The sequence below is a fragment of the Cryptococcus depauperatus genome, chromosome 1 (genome assembly GCF_001720195.1).
Source record: "Cryptococcus depauperatus CBS 7841 chromosome 1, complete sequence".
Lineage (NCBI taxonomy): Eukaryota > Fungi > Basidiomycota > Tremellomycetes > Tremellales > Cryptococcaceae > Cryptococcus > Cryptococcus depauperatus.
In genome coordinates this window covers 2742424-2763150 of record NC_089468.1, presented here as the reverse complement: position 1 = coordinate 2763150, position 20727 = coordinate 2742424, and the positions used below count along the sequence as shown (strand labels likewise).

Sequence of the window (20727 nt, the reverse complement as noted above, 5' to 3'; positions counted from 1 at the left end):
AGCTGTCGTTGTTGTTGTCGAATGTAATCAAGCTGAAGATGAATGGATTTTTGCTTTGATACTATCATTGTCAATATAAACAATAAGATTTTACTTTAGTTCTTCGAGCTGATGAAGGTAAAATGCAGGAATTAGTAAATGCAGGCAAGAAAAAGTCCAGTTTTTGACTGAGCATATGTCCGGACAAGCTTCCCAACCTACCTCCACTCACCGTGTCCTAATATATTTGATTGTTTTTTATCACTTTACTTTTACATTTCCATCATCCCTACTTAAAACCGCGGACATGCCTCCATATCGCTATCCCCTTCCTACAACTTCACTTCTGACTTTCTCAAACATATTCAACGATCCTTCTTCATCTCACACATCAGCTCTTTCAGAAGCCACAGCCGCGAGAACAAAACTGTACTTGGCATTGAAGGGCGTGGCTGAAAATGCGCCGGGCTCCAGCTCTGTGGCTGTTCTTGATGTAAGGCCTATTTGTTTTTTTTTTTTTCAAAATTATGCAACCTATATGCTAAACATATGAAATCTAGGCCGTACAAGTCTACTTACCATATCTGAGGGGGATGATTGCGTGTTTAGAGGCTGATGAATTACTTTTCAAGGGCGAGCCAGGTGAATAATACCCTTACACATCGCGGGTCGCTTCTGACCATGATACTAACTCCTCTAGTCTTTCCATGGTGTGCTCCGCTTACCCATTATGGTTTTTCACAACCACTGCTTCCCCTGTTGTCGATATACAGTGAACATCTGATGGTGATTCTTGCTTATATGCTAGGATTATCGAATTACGCTCATTCTATATTATCTTCTTTACCTCCCTGTGAGCATTCTACATTGTCTAAAACGCAATCACACATGTCCACAGAGGACGAGAAGAAAACAACGGCTGGTTTGACAAGAGCGGTGGATTTATTATGCCAAGCTAGTGGCGTAGCAGATTGGGCCGCAGATAATGTCTGCCTACAGCTGGAACCTGTTAGGAGCGCTAGTGGTGGGCGACTGAGAAAAGATAAATGGCCTGCAGAAACCAGCCGGGAAACACTGAAAGCTTTGTCAATGTAGGGATCTGGGCTGCTCGATTTTTCACCTGATCTGAACAAGATTGTAGGACATTTCTGGCGGATGCGCACCTTACTGCCATTCGGAAACTGATGCTTCCAGTCTTGATACACACTTATTTTACACCACCAGGTCCGCCTTTGCCACCTAATCATCCATCAGCGGCACTTTTGTCCAAGCTCTATCTTCATGTTAACCATCTCTATAACTCTTCTCGAGCATTGCTGAAGGTACACAAACAACCGATTCATACCAGTAATCCCTCGCGGAAACTTTTACGAGCAAATTCTGAGCAAGAGGTCATTGAACCTGATAGTGTGGAAGGTGACATTATCTCGCCGATCAAGCGATATCTCGCCAAAGAATCCCTTCTTGCTCTTGCTCTTGCTCATAAGTGGCTAGGCGTAGATACTGGCGAGAATAATAAAGAAAATAAGGTTGGCGAGGCTTTGGCATGGGTGAAGGATGCTCAAAACAAATTGGAAGAATTGGAGGATAGCAAGGTTCGAGCAAAACTTAAAGGTCTAAGTCTTCGTCAAGGGAATGACAAAAAGAGAGAGGAGAGAATGGCTAGGAAGGGAAGAGTTGAAAGGGAATTAGAGGTGTGCAAAGCTTGGGTAAAGGCTTACCAGAAGATAAATAATACAGTAGGAGATATCCAAACTAAGAGAGCTTTCTTCTGACCGATGCCTGTATTTAAGGTTACTTTTCAACGTATTCCGCCAGTTACAGCTTTAGTCACACCAGCCGGAAGACCCATTTTTGGCGCTAAACCATTTACACCTCCGCAGAGCAACGTTGAGCCTAGTATGAACAATTTAATGAATGAGAACAGCGATGATCGCGAAGATACTCAAGGGCTAACCAGTAAGACAGAATCAAACTATGCTGGCAAAGGAAGTTACTTTTAATAGTTGTATTTCATCATACAGCGATGTCGTTATTACAAAAGGTAAGTTCCAAGCCCATCCTCCTCAACTCTCTTCCTAAAATGCTAACCATGTGTCTGGCTTCATTCACCTTTGCCTCTAAGGGAGCAACATTTTCAGCATCTGCCGCCATACCGCCACCAAAATTAAGGTCCATTGCCACCTCACGCGCAGAGGAAAGCTCGGAAAGGCGGGATGCAAGAATCGTCAACCATTCTGTGTGAGCAGAAGTTAAAGCTGAAAACAAAACAGCTGTTAGCGACGGAACAGATAAGGCTTAGACGAAAAAGACATACTGTTGGCGTCGTGCTTGTCATCCGTTATCGTTATAGGATTGATCATTATTATTTTGTATTACGTTCAATCTCTTGAATAGCCCCAAAGAGCTAAAGGAAAAGCATAAATTTTCTATAAGATTTTTCTGGTGCTGTTAATCGTTCACAGAACTTTTGAATGCTTGACTATTCTGCTCCACTTTGGTGTCTAACTATTTATAAGCCTGCCCTGCATTCATCCATGCAGGATTTTCGACAGACCAAATCAATGACATCCAGACAGGTTTGAAGGAGGGACGCTTCAAAGGTCATCGTCAAAGGATACTGAAGCTTTGGAGACAATGTGCCAAACTTCCAAAGGGAGGCCTAGTAAACAATTTCATTCTATAATCTGGAACAAAACCATTACTGTTGTATCCTTGAATTCTTCAATGGAGGCCGTTTGACTTTTTCCCAAAGCTGGACTCTGCTGTCAACAACAAAAGGTAATCAGAGTAGTTTCTGGCAACCTTTTCCTCAGACAAGGCGTGTGAGAAGTCTCTTAAAGGTAACGTTATCAGGATAACCATTGCCTGGAGCGCAGAAACCACTATGTGAACAACATCTCACATTTTTAATACTTCCTCTTCTCCTGCACAGTCTTAGTATGTGAACAGGCGAGCATTGATGATAACCTTGGCTATGTACAAATTAGAATGTAACAAGCACAGTAGACATGAAAGCTACAAAATGTAAAAATTGAAAACACGATTTATTTAATATATAATATCTTTTTTAACTTATAGACATCCTCGGCCATAGAATTTGCATGAAATACCACGTCCCGTCCGATCCGTGAAGTCAAGTTGCATATCGCTCGGTTAGTACCAAGGTGGGGGACCACTTGGGAATCCCGGGTGCCGAGGTTTTTAATTTTTTTTCTCTCTCTGCTAACATATCCAAGTGTCATGACTTCTAATATGGCCTAGCCCCATACTATCTCCCATCGTTGACTAACACTGGTTTTGCAAATCACTTTTTTACTCATTTAACTTTACTAAAAACCATCATTAATGCAGTCATCTTGACTTTACATTAATACAAAACTTGCAAAGAATAATAACGATATACCTTTGCAGACCTTGAATTGCGATTTCGTAAGTTGTAGATCGAATACAGAGTCGACACTGATAGCCTATGGTCACAGCGCTTCAAAATACTTAAGCCTAGCCTTTGAAAGCTATTGACTATTTGTAAACATCTTTGTCTAATGTTTGAAGCAGACTCGCCTTTGAAAACAAGATCAAACAGCGGGTTAATAGATCCTTATTCTACTGGGTGATTCAACACATGCCAACAGTGACCCATTGTCTAGTAGAGATGGAGTGTCATGAATATTAGCAATAATTAAGATCCACGCTCTGTACCAAAAGGTCACAATAATGCAATCGGAGTTGCATTATTATTTATTGGCTATATTCCATGTCATAGTTCCAAGGTTCTGACATGGAGCCGAGGTTGGTTATATCAATATTTAGTTTACCATAAAGAGGCAGTGGATGGCTTTATATCTGATAGTAATGCCTGAATTAGACATGACACTTTCATATATAGGCTCGTACGTTCATCTTGACTCCCAGCACTACGTTGGCTCTGCAGTGTCAGAACCTTGGAATTATGACATGGAATATAGCCAATAAGTAATAATGCAATGTAGATTGCATTATTGTGACCTTTTGGTACAGAGCGTGGATATTAATTATTGCTAATATTCATGACATGCAGCCACAAGAATTGGGGCCTACCTACATCCTTCTCTTTCTCGCTTTCAAAACAACGACGGTATCCAAACATTCACTTCCAACCAAGCTTGTATTGTGAATAAAAAACATTAAATAGAAGGACGATGTAACCATTGCTGCTGTCAATACCCTTTGATCTCTTTATGGCCTGCTCGTTCGAACCGCTGAGTCTCTTTTGGCTTAATTACTATCAGCTCTCTCTTCTCTCTTCCGCTCTTAACGAGACGGAAGGAAAGTATCGTGGTATTCCTTACCCCGGCTCGATTTCTTTTAGGAATCTTGACAGTTATAGGTTACAAAGATAAGAGGAGAGAGACACGGAATGTTCATCAGTAGGAAAATATTCATCATAGCCTATTCCAAGCAAGTCTCATGACAAAAAAAGACTATATTCGACGCCTCATACAACGCATTACTGTCAGAACCTTGGAATTATGACATGGAATATAGCCAATAAATAATAATGCAACTCCGATTGCATTATTGTGACCTTTTGGTACAGAGCGTGGGTATTAATTATTGGTAATATTCATGACAATTACAGACACCAGCAAGAATACGATTTGGATACTACCTGAAAGATTCACAGTAGGCGAAACAAAGCAATTGCATTAAAGGGAGATTAGTGACAAAGTGTGAGTTGTAAGCAAGCCAAGCTCATTGATTGATAGTCAATGCCAAAATCCGAAGGAGGCTCTAGTTGTTGAGTTGAGAGTTGGGAAAGATTTTGGCAGAAAGCTTTTTGTGATAGAGCAGAGATTCTTCCAGAAGTTGATACAGTCACATTTTACAGTTGAATTTTTTATTCGTCTTTTTACCTCTTCTAGGAAAAGAAAAATCTTGTAATGATTGCATTTCGTCTGAGATTAGTAATCAATACAAACACAAATAAGCGATACCTATGCTATTAAGTATTACAAATTAAACATGTTGTCCTCTGATATTGCCATCTCAATTGTTTTTTGGAGCTAACATAGTCAAAATTTCCAGTGTGTCATTGTAAATAACAGTCAGATATGTTAGCAGAGGGAGAAAAAAAATTAAAAACCTCGGCACCCGGGATTCCCAAGTGGTCCCCCACCTTGGTACTAACCGAGCGATATGCAACTTGACTTCACGGATCGGACGGGACGTGGTATTTCATGCAAATTCTATGGCCGAGGATACAAATGAAGATGTTATTGTCTTTATTTATCTTCAACATCACAAAATTGTTAAGCTGAGACAATTTCTACTACCAAATCAGACATCTTCCCCATGAATTACATCTAAAAAATGTAATAAACAGAGTCAGTCATCAATTCAAGAACAATCGCATATTTAATCAAACAACACTATCTGCGCCTGGTACTATAATTCTTTAGCGGCCGACTGCATTGATCTTTTGGCAAAGTCATCACATTCACTTGAAATTTAAACTGCGATTTATCACTTTTTGTTTTACTCTGTCGTATTCAAAGAAAACCAAAAATGCTCTATAATGTACCTCCAGGCCAACCTCCTCAGCAAGGAAATCCTTTCAACGATAGCACTCATGCTTTAACCAGTAATACAACTTCAGTTCCAGGTCTACAGGAGAATGATATCCCCTCTGACCCTCCTCCTGCTTATACGCCTTCTGCTAATATGGCCAACGGAGAATCTACTCTCCAAGCAGGCCCTTCTAGTATGATTTCTATGGGTTCGCCTCATATGCCTGGTTGGACTGCCAGCCAACAAAATGGAATTGTGGAGAATGTCACTGAGGTACGGATTGGTTATGGACATGGCGGAGAGGATGGAGGAAGTGAGTCAAATTGAGATCAAGACGGAGATCGCAGAAAAGCTCAATGTCTATAATAGATGGGCCTCCATTACCATCCCGTCGTCCATTGACATTTGGACAAGAATTACAAGCGTCTCAGCCTCCGCTTCCGTTATCTCAAGCATCGTCATTTCAGTCGCAAGACTTGTCGCCAACCGAGCATCCTACTCCTGGGAGACCGCTACTCCATAGAGGACATTTACTGGTATATCCCAAGGACTTTTGGTGTCCAAAGTGTGGGAACACGGGGTATAAAGCCAACGATCCGTCGAATCCTCATGAAGTGGTGAGCCATCTTGCTCGTTTTGTTTCTTGAATGACGGACTACAAATCCAATGACGATATGTAGGATTGGAGAACGTATGGTAGGCCCTATAATTCTGTACTTGCCCATTCATATATCACCATTATCTCTAACCGTTCTCATGGTGTTAATCCTTCCGCACATGCATCAGTCAATTTTCAACGCCCCTTGCCATGCTACCCATCTGTAGGTTCAACGTCTCCTATGATGCCGACGGCGACGGGCAGCAATCCGTATGCGCAATTACCGCCACCGCCAGCAGGAGCAAAGTGGAATCTGCATCCAGGACAATATAGGGGTTCATCTTTCTCCCATTTGCCTCCGCCACCGAGACCTCCAATGCCCACTCAAGGTCAGCAAATATACGTACAACATAGTCCTGGGCCAGTTCCCCCGGGAGCGCTAGAGGTAAGGCCTGGAGATCCTAGAATCGGTGGAAGACTATGTTGGAGGTGCAGTGGATCAGGTCGGGAATCAAGTTTCTTTGGATTCAACGACGGGCGATGTCAGGAATGTAGAGGGCTGGGAAGGTTGTTTTAAGTATAATTGGTTTTAGATACTTTTGTAGTAATCATCATGTATAACAACAAACCAGGCAACCAAATGTGGCCAGATAGTAGCCTAATGAGCATGCATTCTGTTCTATGCACTTCCCTTCCATTACTGGCCCAATCTCATCTAGACTCTTTTATGTACTTCCTCTGGTCGACGGCATTGCCCTCCTGTTCGCACCTCTCCTCCATGCACCAGGCTTCTCAGGAGCAGCTCCAGAGTTTCCAGGTCCGTTGGATGTATCAGCATTGGTCATCGTGGTGTTTGCAGGGGATGGACTGAGAGTAGAAGCAGGAGGAGAAACTTTATTCGACACAGTAGATTGAGCTTCAGAAAGCTGTTTCGTGCTCCGCCATGGTTGACTAGCTCCGCCATAAGCACTAGGTGGCCGGTAAACGCCTTGCCGGGGGACAGTAGCGGCCTTCTCGGCCGCTCTTCGATCAAAGGCTTCCTGTTCTCGTTCTTGTTGACGTCTGGAGATTTCTAAAGCTTTCTGGCGCTCAGCTTCCTTTTCGGCCTTGAGTGTGGCAAGGGTTTGAGCGGCAGTCTCAGCTGCTGCAGCTTTCTTAGCTTCCTCTTCTGCTTGCCTAGCAGCAGACTCTGTAATAATTGTCAACAATTATTCTCCAAAGGTACGATAAATAACAAACCTTCTTCACATCGTTTTCTTTCCTCGGCATCAGCTGCTTCCTTAGCCTTTCTTGCCCTTTCCTCCTTGAATTTCTTGATTACCCTTGCTTTCAACTCTGCCTTTTCCTCCTCAATCCTTCGTCGCGCTTCATCCCTAGCCTGTTTTAGCTCAGTCTCCATTTGACTCTCTAAACGTTCCTTCATTTCATAATAATCAGGCAACATTCGAGCTAGTCTTTCTTTAAGCTCTTTCGCAGCTTTTTGCTGCTCAATGGCCTGCTGTCGAGCGATCTCGTTTGCAGTTTCCCATGCAGCTCGATCTTCCTTCTTTTGTCGCTCATAATCTTCGGTCAGCAAAGGCAACTCTGCTCGACGTAAAGCACGTTCTAAATGATCCACTCTCTTGCCCACGATCCTCAACTTTTCAGAGAATTCTTTCTTCTCTTTGGCGAGCTGTTCCACCTGCATTGCTACCAGTTTGCTAGAGTCAAGGTTCTCAATGGTAGAAATATCAACTTTAAGAGCACCCTGGGCAGCAAGTGAGGCAGCCAGCTGCTTAGCCTCGGCTTCTTTGGTCTCGTTGATTTGTTTACGAACTCGGTCAATCTCAGCTTGCTTAGCTTCCTCTTTAGCCCGTCGAGTTTCTTCTTCAGCCTTGGCTTTAAGACGCTCAGCAAGAGCGGTAGACTCTTCCTTTTCGCGACGGATTTTAGCTTCCTCCAGTAATTCACGACGACGAATAATAATCTGTCGCTTATGAGAGGCAAGTTTGCGTTCTTCCTCTGCCTGGGCAAGAGCAACGGCAAACGCCTCGCTACGAGATGGAGGAGCAGGGACAAGGGAAGAGGGGCTAAGGTAAGAAATAGTGTTGTACAGGCAGACAGCGAGGGACTGTAGCCTGGCCGGGGCAGCATTGGAAGAAACAAAAGTAATCGTCTTGGTGACATGGTCAACAGATGCACGGATGTCATCTCGTTGGCAAGCGGTAACGAGGAACTTTTCAAGCGAGGAGACGTCGGTAGCCCAAGGAGTGTTTTCGAGTGGTTTGACAAGATTCATGATGTGAGAGATGGTGACAGAGTCATAAACTTGAGCTAGCTCTTGTAATAATCTAGACAATACAACATCGCGCAGAGCGGGGAGATAAGGCTGGTATTCGGGGGCGAGATTGATGATCAACGGAGCGAGAACTTTGGAGGCAGTGGTGGGCTCAAAGTCAATTTCCAGAATGTCATAAATTTGACGAATATCAGAGGGAACGCGCTTGAGATGTTTGGCAGCAGCGTCAGAAACAAGAGCTTCACGAGTGGGCATTTTAGGAAGGTTAAGAAGAGCTACAAGTCGTTGCTTAGTCTCAACTTCCCCGAGAGGTACAGCAAGCGCAGAAAGCAAGACACAGCCAGAAGCCTTGTCATTGACGCTGCCAGCACGCTCCGCCTGTTGGTAATATCTAGCCCAAGCAGCAGCATGGAAAACAGCCGTTTGTTTACCACCCTCAGCCTTGAAGATCTGAGTTAACTTCTCATAATAATTGGCCATCATGCTAGCCTTGGTGCTTTTCCTGCCAGCAATCAACCCGTGGACATCTTCAATAGATCTAAAGGCCTCCTGCCAAAGTTCAAGCTCAACAGCAGTCTCGAGCTGAAGGAAACGAGTCTCAAGGAATCGGCCCAACGTCTCGGGATCGGAAAGATTGATGGCATGTTGTTGGTTTGGGTATTTGGCGGCATTGGCAAGATCCTTCCTGAGTCTTTGCTCACAAAGACGACGGAAATCGGTCTTCCGTTGATGAATCTTGCAAAAACTAAAGGCACGGTGGGCAATAGACTGATAAATCACTTCGAGCCTATCGTTACTCTTGGCGATATCGAGACAGATATCATAAGCATCCCAGCAAAATTTTTGAGCAGGACCAATCAACCTTCGTTCAATCCTTTCTCTGTCGCCTGCGTTATCGACAAAAGCATCCAACAAGAGGGAAGCAGGTTGAAGAGGTAAATCGTCGTCTACCACGGGGACATCTGGCAAGGCAGCAACCTCCTTTTTTGCTTGTTCAACAGCAGCGGAAAGACGTGCCTCTGCTTGAGCAATAAAGTGATTTAACGCTCTTTCAATAGAAGCGATACTCGTAGTTTGCACTGCAGACTTGAAGACCAATAAACCAGACTTGACATACGCTTTACGATCGAGAGTGACACAGAGGTCAATAAATTTTGTGACGATGGGTTCAAGAACAGTAGTTGGGGTTTGCTTGAATCGTTTGCTGTTGGCCATTAGAGCAGTTTTTCATCCGCAACAACCTAAACATACGACTGAAATACCTCTACAAGGTTGTCAAATGCCTGCTGTTGAGACTGAAGAGTGCCGAGCGCCAAAAGTTCCTCTGAGCGCTACAGAATATCAGACATGCCCAGCTGTAATTTTCACTCACTTTGAGCGCATTTTCTGGTTTTGCGTAGATTGGAGGCATCGCGGAATGGATTCTAGCGATGAATCAAGAGTTTTGAATGAAAAAAGAATATTGTTGTTGGAAGAGATATTCCAGAGCTATTGAACAAACACCGCAGTGTGGCGGATGAGGTGTGGCGGGGACATCCGCCTGGTTCATCGTGGGACATTTCGGACACGACTACTACGCAATGATGCATTTCTTGTCTCTTTCTTTTTCCGTCTATTAGGATTGTACTGGTATTAAATTAAATAAAAATACGACTTGACCAATAGTCATGGCATCATCGCTGCAGCATCTGTGAGTATAGATGGCTGGCAAAGACATCTACTGACATTAATGCAGAGGCAAAGGCGGTGAGCATCCTACACCATTCACCACGTACTGTTCTACTGACGATATATAGCCCTCAGAGTCGCGAAGAACTATACGAAAGGGTATACAGATACTCAAACAAAAGTTAGAGAAGCCACCTCCAATGATTCATGGGGACCCTCGGGCACAATTATGAATGAAATTGCCCAATTAACTTATAACCAGTGTGTATTTCGATTTGCATTAGAGAGGCAAAGACTCATGATTACAGAAACGATTTTGTCGAAATAATGGAAATGCTTGACAAACGCTTGAATGACAAGGGAAAAAATTGGCGGCATGTGTTCAAAGCTTTGACTCTTCTCGACTACTGTCTTCACGCTGGTTCAGAAAATGTAGTCATCTATTTCAAGGACAACATCTACATCATCAAAACACTCAAAGAATTTGTATACGTAGATGAAGCAGGGAAGGATGTAGGAGCCAACGTTAGGCAAAAGGCTAAAGATATCACCAATCTTCTGCAAGATGAGTCTAGATTGAGAGAGGAGCGTCGTTCGAGAGGCGCGATGCGTGATAGGATGTTGGGCAACATTGAATCTTCAGCGCTTCGTGGTGACCGGGATTACGGTGGGCCACGTAGTCCGACAGAAACCCGCGATTTTCCACATCCTAAGCCAAACAGATCTCGCAATGAAGACGATGATCTCCGGCGAGCCATAGAAGAGTCCAAACGTATGTCAGAGGATGAAGCCAAGCGAAGAAGTTTGCAAACTCAGGAGGAGGATGATCTCAAAAGAGCTTTGAGGATGTCGGAAGAAGAGGCTGAGAGAAAGAGAAAGGATCAGGAAAACTCTACCCAGAACGCATTGTTTGATGATAGTTTTAACATGTTGGTGTCTTGGCCTTGAGACACCTGGAATACGCTGATGGCATTATTAGCCAAGGACGGAATGCTTATACTCAACAACCTGACCTTTTTGCTCAACAAACACAACAGATGCCTGTGCAGCCAACCGGTGGATGGCCGCTTGTAGATGTCGGATGGGGCCAACAACAGCAACTACAACCTCAATATACTTCTTATAACGTAAGTAAAGACATAGCACCCTGGTGTGGATGTACTTACACGTTCAATGTAGCCTTTTTTCACTCAAATGCAGCAGCAACAGCAGCAGGAAGAATATATGCGTCAACAAATGGCTCTTCAGGAACAACAGCGCCAGCAACAGGAGTGGATGCAGCAGCAGCAGTATCTACAGCAGCAAAACACTTCATTGCTTGCCCAACCTACAGGATATGGCTCCAACAATCCTTTTGCTCCTAGTAATGGCCAACAATCTCAGCAACCTCAACAAACATTTGCTCCTCAACCCCAACAAGATCAGTCATCCTTCCTTGCTGTTCCTACTGTCAATCAACAATCCTCATCCCCTCAACCACAATTTCAAGCTGAACAGCCGATATCATTGGAACCTCAAGCAACAACTCGGCCTGCGACACTCCCTCCTCAACTCAAGACCAATGATGCTCAGCATGGTCAGCTCGCTTCCTTGCTTGCTCGTGGAAGGGAAGACGGGCTGGATACGTTTGGTAATATTGGTAACTTACGTAAGCTAATTCTTTCCTGTTGAGCCTCACCCATGACTAATATAATGGGAATACTCAGGTATTCCTGTAGGTACACAATTCCACAACTCTAACCGTCTGGCGATGCAGCAAACGGGAGCGCAAGGAGGTTTGAGCGCAAACAATCCTTTTGGACAGAGACAAAATGGACAAGGGGGTCAAGGACAACAGGGTGGTCCGGGCAATGACCAGCCATTCTTCAAAATATAAGAGTTTGTCTTTTTCGTAGAAATTAAGGTGTCTTTGTGTGAATTTGTATCGCCTTTTACAACTCTAATGATTTGCCTCATTAGAGGAAATTTGAAATAATGAGGGAATTTGAGGATTGAAGCTTCAGATGTATATGTGAATCCAGGCTTCAAAACTTTTAATATATAGTCGATTTGCTATTAAGTCGTCGCGAAATCTCTTTTTTACTACAGGAATGCAATCAATCCAAAACAATCATTTACATTGCTTTAAAGATTTGTTTACGCTAAATAAGAACTTTGCTTTGTTATGTAGCTTGAAGAATTTGGCTTCGAATCCTTATAACACAATGAGTAATTCGTACACGATAACATACAAAATCATTTGGCAGTACAAGGGCTAAATTAATACAAGAAAAAAGCATCGCAAGATTTCCCAGGGCGACGAATGGTCATTACCGTTTAAGGGCTCATAATGTAAGTTCCAACACGCTTACAGATTGCCAGTCCCAACAGGATACAGAGAAGTCCTATGAGGTGGTCCAGCCAAAGCGGAACGACACGAGACGTCTCGTGGGAAGGCACAACAATAGTGGGAGACGGGCTGTGCTGTGCGACAGGACCCGTTAGAGAAGGAACGTCAGGTGTAATGGAGTTGATGATAGCTGTGGTGGCTGGAAGAGAGCTGGCATGTGAATGAGTGGCCTCTTCACTGGTGGAAGCAGCAGCAATCACCTGTTGCGGGGGTTCTGCAGATTGATCTTCCGCCGACGTTTCAGATTGTTCTTTCTCGACACTGTACTTCTCAAACCCACTTTTCTCTTCTCCTGTATGATCAACTTCCTTGCCTCGCAAGTCGTCATGCGCCGCCTTGGGCGTATATATTTTCAGCATCTCTTCGTTCTTGACACCACACGTCGGGCATTTCCAATCTACCGACAACCTTGCAAGCCTCTTTCTCTCCTCCTTGGAATAGTCGAGTGCCCCAATAGCAGAAAGGGCTTCGCCGCCTTGCATCCAAAACGAGCGGAGACCGATAATAGCTAATATTAAAGTCATAACTCATCAGCATTTTACAAAAATAAAAGCCGAAATAAGACACACAGGTGCGTACACCCCATGCAGGCTGCCATGATCCAGCATGAAAGCTTGTCAACCCATCAATACATATCTAAAAAGCAAGACATTGCCAAGTCATTCCTTTGTCCCATTCCACATGAACCAAGGCAACAAGAGGAATGCTTACTTTCTTGCCCAGCTCAAAACGCCCATTAGGCGTTAGCAGAATGATGTCGGGGGCAGACATGGGATATGATGGAGGCAGAACAATACGAAGATGGTACAGGCCTGTATTGAGCAACTGTCAGATATATAAATAACCAAACTACCTTGACATACCACCATCAAATTCACTTCCCGGCACACCGCGCAATGTACAATGCCATTCAAATATATCATCCTATGTCTGATCAGCCTGAGCAATTCTACAGCACAAACCAGTAGATATACTTCAAGAGGGGCAGCAACGAAGCCATCTACATTGGCGTTGGCCAAAGCAAGCTCTGTAGCCTCTTGCATAATACGCTTGACAGCTGTTGAACGCATATTGAGCTTCTTTGATGATGGCGGAGAGGCCATTTTTACTTGTAATTGACGGTTTTGGGATGATTGATGAAATATGAATGAGACGTAAGAAAACAAGTAAAAGATAAAATGTAAAATATCATTAGAAACATTTTGTAATGGATCAGGATCGGATACTGGCCAATGAATTCCCGAAAGTGTCACTTAAACTTATTCATTTTATATCTTTTTACTTTTCTTCAATTATTTTTGTTGTTTCATAATTTTCTCAATATTATTTCCCGCCTTCAACAATCGGGAAGCGATGACAGACCCAGCAAGTCTGCCCAGTCTCGCCCCCGTTGGCACTTCAGGCCCATCTACTTCTGCTCAAGCATCGAGTTCAACGGATGGAGCACCGCCCAAACCATTCACAGAAGCGCAGGTGGAAGAGTTTAAAGAGCAAGATAGATGGTTACCTGTAGGTAGAATCCCTTGATTGGCATTCAAGTTGACCTCTATACTTTGACATGACTGACAAGCTACCAATGGTTAGATCGCAAACGTTGCAAGGATCATGAAGACTTCGTTACCAGCCTCTGCAAAAGTATCGAAAGAAGCGAAAGAATGTGTTCAAGAATGTGTATCGGAATTTATCTCTTTCATCGTACGTTCTTGTCTAGGAGAAAAGGACAATTCCGCATTGCCAACTGGACAATTCTTGCTTCAACATCACTAGACTTCTGAAGCTGCAGAAAAATGCTCAAACGAGAAGAGAAAGACACTAAATGGAGAGGATATACTCACATCCATGAGAGCGCTGGGATTTGACAACTATGAAGGTGTGCTGAGAGTCTATCTTGCTAAATATCGTGATGTACGTCTCTTCCAATCTTCTTTGAGATAGGTTGGAGTAGGGAAAACTGAGTGGCCATGTAGTCTCACCATTCGGTACCAAAAAGGCTTGCTCAGCATGAAGACGAAGGAGATGATTCTGAAGCGCAAGATGGCAAAAAGAGACGCGGAAGGGGAAGAGCACCTATGGGCCCTCTGAATGAGCATGCAGATGAGAACAAGGGAAAGCGGAGAAGAGGAGATGATGATCAGAGTGTTTGATAGCCGTACTAGAGCTGTAATACATAAAAGGAGAGCTTACTGGTTGAATGGACCTTCGGTGCTTGTCTGACTCAACCCCCACAATGCATTTTTGTTGATTGTATTCTTAACTCTATGGATGGATGCAATTACAGATTATACAAAAACAGGTTTTAGGTTAAAAGAGTGCTCGACAAAGTGGACAACTACTTGAATGAGATGAGTTGAACCACTTGAAGAGACAACTGGCATGGAATCGGTTCTTGCAAGTCCTACATGGCTTCGTAGGAAGAGTCCTATCGGTGACCGAAATAATACTTGGAGTACAAAGATCAGTCAGGACTCTCAACCATCGAGTTTGCTAGACTCACGAATAACAAATGGCGCATTCTACAACACCCTCAAAGTGCAACGACACATTCTTTTTGAATACTGTCAGAGCTTCCATGATCAATCCGTTCTATCATGGTTCAGCTCAAGTTTACACTTCATGGGCAACTTGTACTCACTCTAGATGTGATCGTCTGCTGAACACTCATAAGCCACCCTCTCCATTTATTCTCCGGCACTCCCACTCTCCTCAAATCCCTAACATCTACGCCCTTGAGAGGAAATTCTGCTGGTAGCCTGATGCCAATCTCCATAGGCTGCTCGTCTACGACATAACTTGCGATAGCTTCGGCTGATCCCACGGAATTGGCAGCAATAGTCGCCCCTCCTCCTTGGACAATACGAATATTTAACCCTTCTTCTGTCAACTGAGTCATGGCTGCTGGTTGTCGGAGAGCAGAGAATTCGTGTGCAATGATGACTGGTGAATAATGACGAGCGGTAAAGCTGAGCATCGACATTGAGAGTTGTCTGTCTTTGAGGGATTCATAATATGACCGGAAAGAGGAAGGGATTGTCACAAGAGCGCGATAAAAAAGGTAAGATGCTAGCGGAGCAAGGTCGGGTAGATCCTCTGAGTCGAGAAACTCAGTGTAGAATTCATCGACTGCGTATACGCTCGCTGGGAAATTCCATGCGCCCACTTCAGAGACCCCCAGTATGGCAAAAATCATTGGAATGAGTCCGTCTGTAATAAGCTTGGACGTATTGAGTTGGTCAAGATATGCCCAGCGTAAAGTTCGGCTGGCATCTTCAAAGTAATCCAAGATAGCCATCCAAGCCAACAATTGACCAAGAACGAGGGATACGCCCAACTCCCCATGCCAATCAATTTCAAATCCAATCTTTATCACCTCTATCAGCTCCTTTGCCAATTGTAGCGTTTTCTCTTGATGGGCTCCCTTATTCTCTACAACAGAGGCTTCAAGTTCGAGGACAAGAGCAAGCGTTTGATGTTTAATGACCCGATAAAGAACACGATAAGCTGCTGTTTGGATTGGAATTGATGTGGAAAAAGATATTAATGTGCAGAGAGATGACAAAGATGCCCGCTCTATGATCTTGTCTGGAATATCTGGGAGAAGGTCAAGGATGAGAGCTTGTATATGTTGGAGAGGAAGTGTGTCCACTGTATTTTTCAGTATATCACCCTGCCAATTCAGTATCCGACCTACCCAATTTGCACTGCAGAAACATATCCAGTACCAACTTCATGTGTGCATTTTTACTAGTCCATGATGCCCTCAGAGATTTGTTGGTCTGACACAGGTCTCTGATTTGCTGAAGGACCACTAGACTGTGATAAAGTAGATATAAAGAAGCTGGGTCATCTAGCGCGGAGTTCTGTGCTATGTCAGCCAACATTCAGCGATCGAGACATGGCACAATTACTTCTAATCCGCTTTCGATCAAATCAAAGATCCCATTCCAATGACTTCCGCTCACAGTCTGCACAATGGGTGCTATTATCCCCTCCATCTCCAGCACCCTGCACTCCATATCCTCTGGCAGCTCTTCCTCGTGAACATCATCACTTGTGAGCCACCCTGCGATGTGGCGAAGAACAAATAGCGCGCGTTGCTGAGGCAAGAAAACTGAGGCTGAATCGGCTGGCGGAGCAAAAGCATTGAATACTCGCAATAAGCCAAGTGTTGTATGGCATTTGGAAGATGGTATACTCGTAAGGGTAGAAGCAAGACGATTTTGGATGGTAATGAAAGGTTGAGTGTCAAGTAAAAATGGTTTAATTGCGGAAATGATAGCCAAGCTCAACGAAAGTGCTATCGAATAGTTCCATAAGCTGTTTGGCACTCTCAACAAGAAATGAGAAACGCTTTACCTTGGTCTATATGGCTCATTGCAAACGACAACCAGACCTCACATTCCTTTTCTCCTACACCGACCTGTCTCAAATGTCGGCTAAGTAGATCTCTAAATGATCTAGCGCTGACATCGTTGCCAGAAGCAATGACTTGGTCTTTCAAAGCCAACAAAAGACGTTGCAACAGATCCGAATTGGCTGAGAGAGATTCGCATGTGAGGGCTTGAACGGTGTCGGTATGCCAAGAAGGCGGCACTTCGTCAACATATCTGAGAGCAAAAGACATTGCACCCTCTACTTCGCGAATAAGACGGGTTAAGTAGTTGGCCGAAATTCTTTGTGAGTAAAGCCCTCTTGAAGATGTAGGCACCGCAAGTGTGTCTTGGGCAATTTGGCTCATTGTCAAAGCCGCTTGCAGTAAACTGGGTTCATATTCGGCCAAACTTCTGTCAGCTCGGAGAAGAGTTACAGCAGCTTCGGCCTCACGCGCGGCCTTGGACCGCCCAAACACATCAAAAGAAGCTGATGGGACCGAATCGTCATTGGCAGCGATGTAGGGGATGAGGCTATCGACGATGGGTAACGATGGGTGGGGCGCTCGAGATGTGTGAGATGTCAGATCGTTCAGAAGTTCATATGTAGGGGGCAAAAGAATTTGAGCAAGGGCTTTGGCTTGAAGAGCCGGAGAAGTGCCAATGGTAGTAGCTAGAGCGACATCAATAATTACGTCTGGTCCAACCTGAACCTCTGTCTTTCGAATATCGTCTTTTAGCGCCTCGTACACTCTGTTTAGAACTTTTTGTTGAGCTGCAGCATTTAAGTTGCCCATCTCCACCCACACTTTCGTAAGACTATCCACCTTTGCTTCTTGTGTAGCAATATGGCCTGGTAAGCGGGGCAGCATAAATATAATGTGATGTATGGCAACTATGCTTTGAACCAAAAGGTCTGACTCGACCACATCAGCGAGGTGATCCTCGGCATAAGCAGTAAAGATGTCAAAGGCAACGCCGGGAATCGCAAGGTCAATGAAATCGGTAGTGAGGAGCTTCTCAATGGATTCATGGATAACAGCACAAGCCAGAGCCAAGACTTCGCTGAGGGCGGACTTTGAGATGTATGTAAGAGAATAAAGGGATGCAGTGACTACCGACTTCGCCACCATCGAGCTTTCTGAAAGTGCGGCTTGGGCAGCTTCCATGACAATTGAGTCTAAGGAATCTTCCCGCAATAGGGTTGTGTTATCCAAGAACAACAAAGAATTGGCAACAGAAAAACGCTGAGTAGTCTCAATGTTGGGATTTCGAAGGATAGAGCAAATTATTTCCTGGCAGGCGAACTGATCAGGTGTTGAACTGTTGGAACATATGAGATCCAGCAGTACTACAAATAACGAAGGCGACAGAGTTGCAAGAAGCGTTTCTGCCGAATTTTGATATTGGTTGCGTATCTCCTATAGTTTGAGAAAATTAGTCGTTTAATGCCTGGTTTGTATATGGAGGAGTTGCACTAACCTTCTTGATGTCCTCATTTACAAGCTGAGGATATTGACGAAAAGCTTCTATTAGGGTTTCGGCGATGGCAATTGGAGACGGATGCTGCACATCATGAGATATTTTGAGAGTCTCAACACACCTTAAAATGATATTGACGAGCATGATCTGGGAAAGTTGGTGAACTTCTTGTACCTCGGTGGCATTCCGTAAAGCCGTAAGAATTGGCAGAATCCTAGGCAAGATGCCAGTTGCAGGGGCATCATTTTGCTCACTAATTTTAGGGAAAACGAAATCTAAAAGAGTTTGATTGACTGTATCTGCAACTTTTTCAAAAAGCTGTCCGTCCATAGAGGGTATTTTTCCAAGAGCAGCTCCAAACATGGCGGCTTCCGGCTCAATCGCTTCCTCACGAGTACAAGCTTTTGACCGCCCGCTAGTTCTGCCCCCATTCATGAGGACGCCTTCTTTCCAGGATCTCACCGCAAGTTGTTCTTGCGCTAGCCAAATCGCTTTCTCTTCTCCATCTTTTGCTTTCATCGATTTGCCAATCAGAAAAGTTGTGCAGCTCAACAAGCATTGGAAAAACGATTGGAAGGCTGATTTGTATCCCGGTAAAGAGTGCGTTGAAAGTAGGCGGGCATCTACAGGAGCCCATAAATGAGAGAATAAGTTTTGGAGTTGCATAGCGGGTTCAGTAAGAGGGAGTATTGAAGGCGGGAGGGTAGAGATGACAATGATGATTATGGGATACGTAAGGTGTGGGATGAAGGGGCAGATGGTAGACAAGAACTCCAAAAACATATAGTAGTGGGGGTTGATCTCCTCAAGGCATGCAGTATGGTAGGCGCTATCTGCGTCGTTCGGTTCGTCATCATCGTCCCCACCGTCACTGTCATCTGTATCTGACTCGGAAACACTACGAGCGACTGTTTCCACAGTCACTTTCCAGCATCCTGGAAACTCTGTACGAATCATAAGCTATTTTGGTTGTTGATTTGGTACTCAATACGTACTACTGAGGAATTTGACAACAGCGGGTCCTGCAGCTTCCCAAACCACGTTTTCTCTATCTCTCCAGCAGCTGCCCAGTACGGCGTCCGATATCATTCTGAAAAACTGAGACTCCGTCATAATATCACTGTAACTATCCATGAGCATACTCAAAAGTGAGTATGCTGCTCGCCTAACAGGAGGCTGGGCCGTTCCCAAAGCATGTGGCAAATCGGATCTGTCGATGAACTCGGGAGATAAAGACAGCCACAAGCTCGGATTACGCAACAAGGCCAGCAATTCATCAGTTGGAGTAAAGATGCCAATCTTTGGCAACTGCTCAAGAAGCCAAGTCAGACCCACCAGCCCACCGATTCTGTATCTTGTTAACCTCTCCTCCGCAATCTCTTCATCTTCCAATGTTGGCGAAGGTGCCACTGTAGCTCGTGAAGAAGGTATCGGCGCCCTTCCCCTGCCTCCTTTGTCGGCGCCCTTCTTCGGAATGGGAGCTTGAGAGGCTGGCGCAGAAGATACTGGAGCTGGATGAATACTGTCGTGAAGCGCAGCAGGCTCGAGGATTGAGAGAGAGAGATATTCAATGAGAGTGGGCAGCTGAGGTGTCAAATCTATTCGTTCGGAGATTGTAGTAGAGCCCTGTCCCACAGGGCTCCAAACTGTTGACGCCTCCCATTCCTTGAAACCAGAGGACCTTGGTCTCCGGCCTTCTTCTAAAGCCGCAACAAGCCAAGATCCAAGGATATCACGATTTTGTGTACCAGGTAGAAGCCCAAGATTCATTGTCTCTAGAATAGAGGATCGAAGCGCTGGTATCGAGAGTAGACCACCTTGAATCTGTAATGCAGCAAACCTGTGTGATGGAGACTGTAAGAGACTAGCCAGGTTGTGAAACTATAGTAGACATCAGCGCAACGCTGTAGGCATACTTCATGATTTACCCAACATGGTATAGCTGATAATAAAGAGATCTCTTTGATTTCTCTATTCACTTCATCCTCTTCCTTCTCCTTCGGTGTCAACACCTCTTTCACCCACTCGTCTTTCAGCTCATCAAGACCTTTGCGTCTTGTTATGTCATCCTTCTTTCCCAGTCGTCTTAGCACGACAACAAGCTCTGCTGGTAGTGTTCTTGCCAAACCTTGCCCATCAAGAGGATCGAGTATTGGAGGCGCAGGGGGCTTCGGCGGAGGCACAAACTGCTTTATTTTTGGTAAAGCCTTCCGCTGAGCTCTAGATAGCTTTTTCCCATCTTTCTGTTTTCTATCTTGTGAGGGCTCGGTCTGTGATGGATGATTCAAATCATCGCCATGTTCTTTCTGAGCTTTTTTTGTGGCATGTTTTTTCCTGGTACCCGCAGAAGCTGATGATTTATTAGTTTTAGGCATGAATCTGTTATAACTTGTGAAAGAAATGAGATGAAAAGCCT

The 20727-nt window shown here is 44.4% G+C and overlaps 7 protein-coding genes and 2 non-coding genes across 9 annotated transcripts; 5 read left to right on the top strand and 4 right to left on the bottom strand.

Annotated features, from left to right (window-relative positions):
* Window positions 1–286: 286 nt before the first annotated feature.
* Window positions 287–2224, top strand: L203_101087 (uncharacterized protein; the record flags this gene model as incomplete). The annotated part of the gene is made up of 7 exons (XM_066210534.1): window positions 287–472; window positions 540–621; window positions 680–1070; window positions 1121–1718; window positions 1773–1938; window positions 1986–2023; window positions 2105–2224. 7 exons carry the CDS (start codon window positions 287–289, stop codon window positions 2222–2224), a joined length of 1581 nt encoding a protein of 526 aa, XP_066066631.1.
* Window positions 2225–3065: 841 nt separating this feature from the next.
* Window positions 3066–3181, top strand: L203_101086. The gene has a single exon (XR_010725524.1). It is a non-coding gene; the product is annotated as a 5S ribosomal RNA (ribosomal RNA).
* Window positions 3182–5102: 1921 nt separating this feature from the next.
* Window positions 5103–5218, bottom strand: L203_101085. The gene has a single exon (XR_010725523.1). It is a non-coding gene; the product is annotated as a 5S ribosomal RNA (ribosomal RNA).
* Window positions 5219–5526: 308 nt separating this feature from the next.
* Window positions 5527–6704, top strand: L203_101084 (uncharacterized protein; the record flags this gene model as incomplete). Its single annotated transcript, XM_066210533.1, has 3 exons — window positions 5527–5842; window positions 5899–6146; window positions 6210–6704. 3 exons carry the CDS (start codon window positions 5527–5529, stop codon window positions 6702–6704), a joined length of 1059 nt encoding a protein of 352 aa, XP_066066630.1.
* Window positions 6705–6852: 148 nt separating this feature from the next.
* L203_101083 (eukaryotic translation initiation factor 3 subunit A) lies at window positions 6853–9816 on the bottom strand (the record flags this gene model as incomplete). Its single annotated transcript, XM_066210532.1, has 4 exons — window positions 6853–7316; window positions 7367–9609; window positions 9657–9729; window positions 9774–9816. 4 exons carry the CDS (start codon window positions 9814–9816, stop codon window positions 6853–6855), a joined length of 2823 nt encoding a protein of 940 aa, XP_066066629.1.
* A 256-nt stretch (window positions 9817–10072) lies between these two features.
* On the top strand, window positions 10073–11949 carry L203_101082 (uncharacterized protein; the record flags this gene model as incomplete). The annotated part of the gene is made up of 7 exons (XM_066210531.1): window positions 10073–10095; window positions 10141–10151; window positions 10202–10334; window positions 10382–11002; window positions 11053–11200; window positions 11253–11721; window positions 11780–11949. 7 exons carry the CDS (start codon window positions 10073–10075, stop codon window positions 11947–11949), a joined length of 1575 nt encoding a protein of 524 aa, XP_066066628.1.
* A 440-nt stretch (window positions 11950–12389) lies between these two features.
* On the bottom strand, window positions 12390–13565 carry L203_101081 (uncharacterized protein; the record flags this gene model as incomplete). The annotated part of the gene is made up of 5 exons (XM_066210530.1): window positions 12390–12970; window positions 13032–13098; window positions 13174–13274; window positions 13326–13386; window positions 13437–13565. 5 exons carry the CDS (start codon window positions 13563–13565, stop codon window positions 12390–12392), a joined length of 939 nt encoding a protein of 312 aa, XP_066066627.1.
* A 250-nt stretch (window positions 13566–13815) lies between these two features.
* L203_101080 (uncharacterized protein) lies at window positions 13816–14606 on the top strand (the record flags this gene model as incomplete). The annotated part of the gene is made up of 4 exons (XM_066210529.1): window positions 13816–13971; window positions 14047–14157; window positions 14230–14367; window positions 14430–14606. 4 exons carry the CDS (start codon window positions 13816–13818, stop codon window positions 14604–14606), a joined length of 582 nt encoding a protein of 193 aa, XP_066066626.1.
* A 157-nt stretch (window positions 14607–14763) lies between these two features.
* Window positions 14764–20686, bottom strand: L203_101079 (uncharacterized protein; the record flags this gene model as incomplete). Its single annotated transcript, XM_066210528.1, has 9 exons — window positions 14764–14902; window positions 14957–15045; window positions 15095–16104; window positions 16151–16319; window positions 16368–16756; window positions 16816–18250; window positions 18312–19255; window positions 19307–20192; window positions 20240–20686. The coding sequence occupies 9 exons, from the start codon at window positions 20684–20686 to the stop codon at window positions 14764–14766; spliced, it is 5508 nt and encodes a 1835-aa protein (XP_066066625.1).
* Window positions 20687–20727: the final 41 nt, after the last annotated feature.